The sequence below is a fragment of the Oratosquilla oratoria genome, chromosome 24 (genome assembly GCF_046742065.1).
Source record: "Oratosquilla oratoria isolate Oo_2021 chromosome 24, ASM4674206v1, whole genome shotgun sequence".
NCBI classification, from domain to species: Eukaryota; Metazoa; Arthropoda; class Malacostraca; order Stomatopoda; family Squillidae; genus Oratosquilla; species Oratosquilla oratoria.
In genome coordinates, this window is record NC_134800.1 from 10,660,040 (window position 1) to 10,662,680 (window position 2,641).

The following is a 2,641-nucleotide window of genomic DNA, read 5'->3' on the forward strand; positions in this document are numbered from 1 at the left end:
ATGCAAGGTGTAATGGGAGCATTCGGAATTGGTGACAGAAATGCGGACGGTGTGTTCTTAACTGACTTTTGTCTAAGAAATCAAATGTCCATCATGAACACGTACTATGAACATCAGGAAAGCCACAAATGGAGTTGGTACAGATGGAATAGTGAAGTTGGTAATTACACAGAAAAGTCCATGATAGACTTCTTCGTAACTGATAAAAAACTGTTTAGAGATGTTAAGAGCTTACTGTCAGTATCCCTTGACTCTGACCACAGGCTTGTCCTTACTAAGCTGACAATAAAAACCCCCAAAAGGCAACGGAAGGTGCTGAGGGAGAGATTTTGTTTGGAAAGGCTAAAAGACAGGAAGGTAGCAGAGGAATTCCAATAGAAAATAAGGAATCTTAAGCCTGATGGTAATGACATTGTCGATGACAGAGAAATAGAATGGGAAAACTTGAAGAGCAAGGGAATCGAGGGAGCCAAACAAGTAATACATACAAAGAAAATTGGAGGAAAAAAAACAATATGGTGGACAGAGGATGTAAAGGAAGCTATCAAAAGAAAGAACACATCGTTCAGGAAATGGATGCAAAGAAGAAACATGAATACTAGAACAGCATATGTTGAAGCAAGAAATGAAGCAGAGCGCATAAAAAGGGAAGCAAAGAAGCAGCCATGGGAGAAGCTAGGTGATGAACTGGAACGAGACATATAAGGCGCTAGGAAACTAATATACAGCATTGCTAGAAACTATAGGAAAAGAAAGAAACCTACAGCAAGAACCATAAAAGACAAAGAAGGTGTTCTATTCACCGAACAGGAAGAAATAGACGAAAGATGGCGAGAATACTTCTCTGAACTGCTAGGGACAACTAAGGAACCGCAAATTCAGGAATTCGGGGAAGAAGAAGGGATAACAACTGAAGAAGGTATAAATGAAAGTAGTATTATCCGTCAAGAAATAAAACTGGCCCTGAAAGAGATGAAAAAAAGAAAAGAAAAAAAACAGGCGTCGACGAATTACCAGCAGAGCTGCTATCTGCAGGTGATGATATGACTGACTGGATTCACAGACTATTCTCTCAAGTCTGGAAGGAAGGGAAAGTCCCTGAGGAATGGGGGAAGGCAATAATCTGTCCCAAATATAAAGAGAATGACAGAAAAGAATGCAAGAACTATCGCGGAATCTCCTTGCTCTCTCACACTGGAAAAGTATATGAGAGGATATTGGAAAGGAGACTAAGAAACTCAATTGAGGATGTATTGGAAGAGTGGCAGTGGGGCTTCAGATCAAACAGAGGCGTGATAGATCTAATTTTCACAATAAAAATGATAATGGACAAGAGTTGGGAATGGGCAAAGGACTTGTACATATTTTTATTGATCTAGAGAAAGCCTTTGATACTGTCCCAAGAGTTAAACTCTGGGAAGCTCTGAGAGATCCAGTTTATAGAGTACCACCACCATTGATAAGAGCTATAATAAGTATGTACCAAAATTGTTCAAGTGAGGTTAGGTCTCAGGGATCCGAGAAATGGTTTAGTGTGGATTCAGGTGTGAGGCAAGGTGGGGTGCTATCCCCTATCCTGTTCATTATATACATGGACAGAATTGTAAAAAGAATAAACGTAGGGGAGGACGAAGCACTGACCTTGGCATATGCTGATGATGTGGCATTGGTCACAAGAACTGTCACGGAACTACAAGAAGTGCTTAACAAATGGAATTCTGAACTAGAAGATGCCGGCATGAAGATTAACAAGAGAAAGACTGAAGTAATGATGGTGAGCAGGCAAAGAGACGAAATAGAGGTGAGATTGGGAGATGCTGTACTGGAGCTGGTAGACAACTTCAAATACTTGGGAGTGATGATAAATGAAAAATGCAGTATGGAATTTGAAATAAACAATCGAATAGCCAAGTTTTCACAAAATGTTGGGCTAATGTACCCTCTATTCAAAGAAAAACACATATCTACCAGAGTTAAAATACTTATACATAAGAGTATAATGAGACCAGTACTAGTATATGGTTGAGTGCTGGGTGCTGACAACAAAATTAAAAAGTAAAGTACAGGCAGCTGAGATGAGAGTACTAAGGCTTATCAAGGGAGTGACACGTAGAGACAGGCTAAGGAATGATGACATATGGGAAGAGTTGGACGTGGAACCGATACTACATTTTATCGAAAGAGCTCAGTTAAGATGGTATGGGCATGTCATGCGAATGGAGGAAAATAGAGGACCGTTGAAATACTACAAATGGAATCCAGCTGGTAAGAGACCCGTCGGAAGGCCAAGGAAGCGATGGAAAGATGGGATACGTGAAGTAGTGGCTGCACGAGGGGAGACGCTAGACCACGTTAAGGAGAAGGAGTTGTTTGCAGACAGAGGAGAGTGGAGAGCATTCACGAGGCATCATGACTGACAGGGGTAACCCTACCTGGTGTATGATGAGAAAGGTGAGAACATATATATATATATATATGTATATATATATATATATATATATATACATATGTATGTATATATGTATATATATATACATATATATATACATATATATATATATATATATATATATTTGTTGAGACATTCTGACAGGTTGATGTAAGCGGAATAGGAAACACAGGAGTCTTAGTCTTGAGTTTA

The 2,641-nt window shown here is 39.5% G+C and overlaps 1 protein-coding gene across 1 annotated transcript; it reads left to right on the top strand.

The window, feature by feature from the left end:
• Nucleotides 1-705, top strand: LOC143038269 (uncharacterized). Its single transcript, XM_076207288.1, has 2 exons — nt 1-236; nt 426-705. Exons 1-2 carry the CDS (start codon nt 1-3, stop codon nt 703-705), a joined length of 516 nt encoding a protein of 171 aa, XP_076063403.1.
• The last annotated feature ends 1,936 nt before the right edge of the window (nt 706-2,641 follow it).

Excerpts from the sequence above, each read along its gene's own strand:
- LOC143038269 (XM_076207288.1), top strand. The coding sequence starts at position 1 with ATGCAAGGTGTAATGGGAGCATTCGGAATTGGTGACAGAAATGCGGAC. Across the intron at positions 237-425 it reads AGAGATGTTAAGAGCTTACT|AGAAATAGAATGGGAAAACT; the intron begins GTCAGTATCCCT and ends TGTCGATGACAG.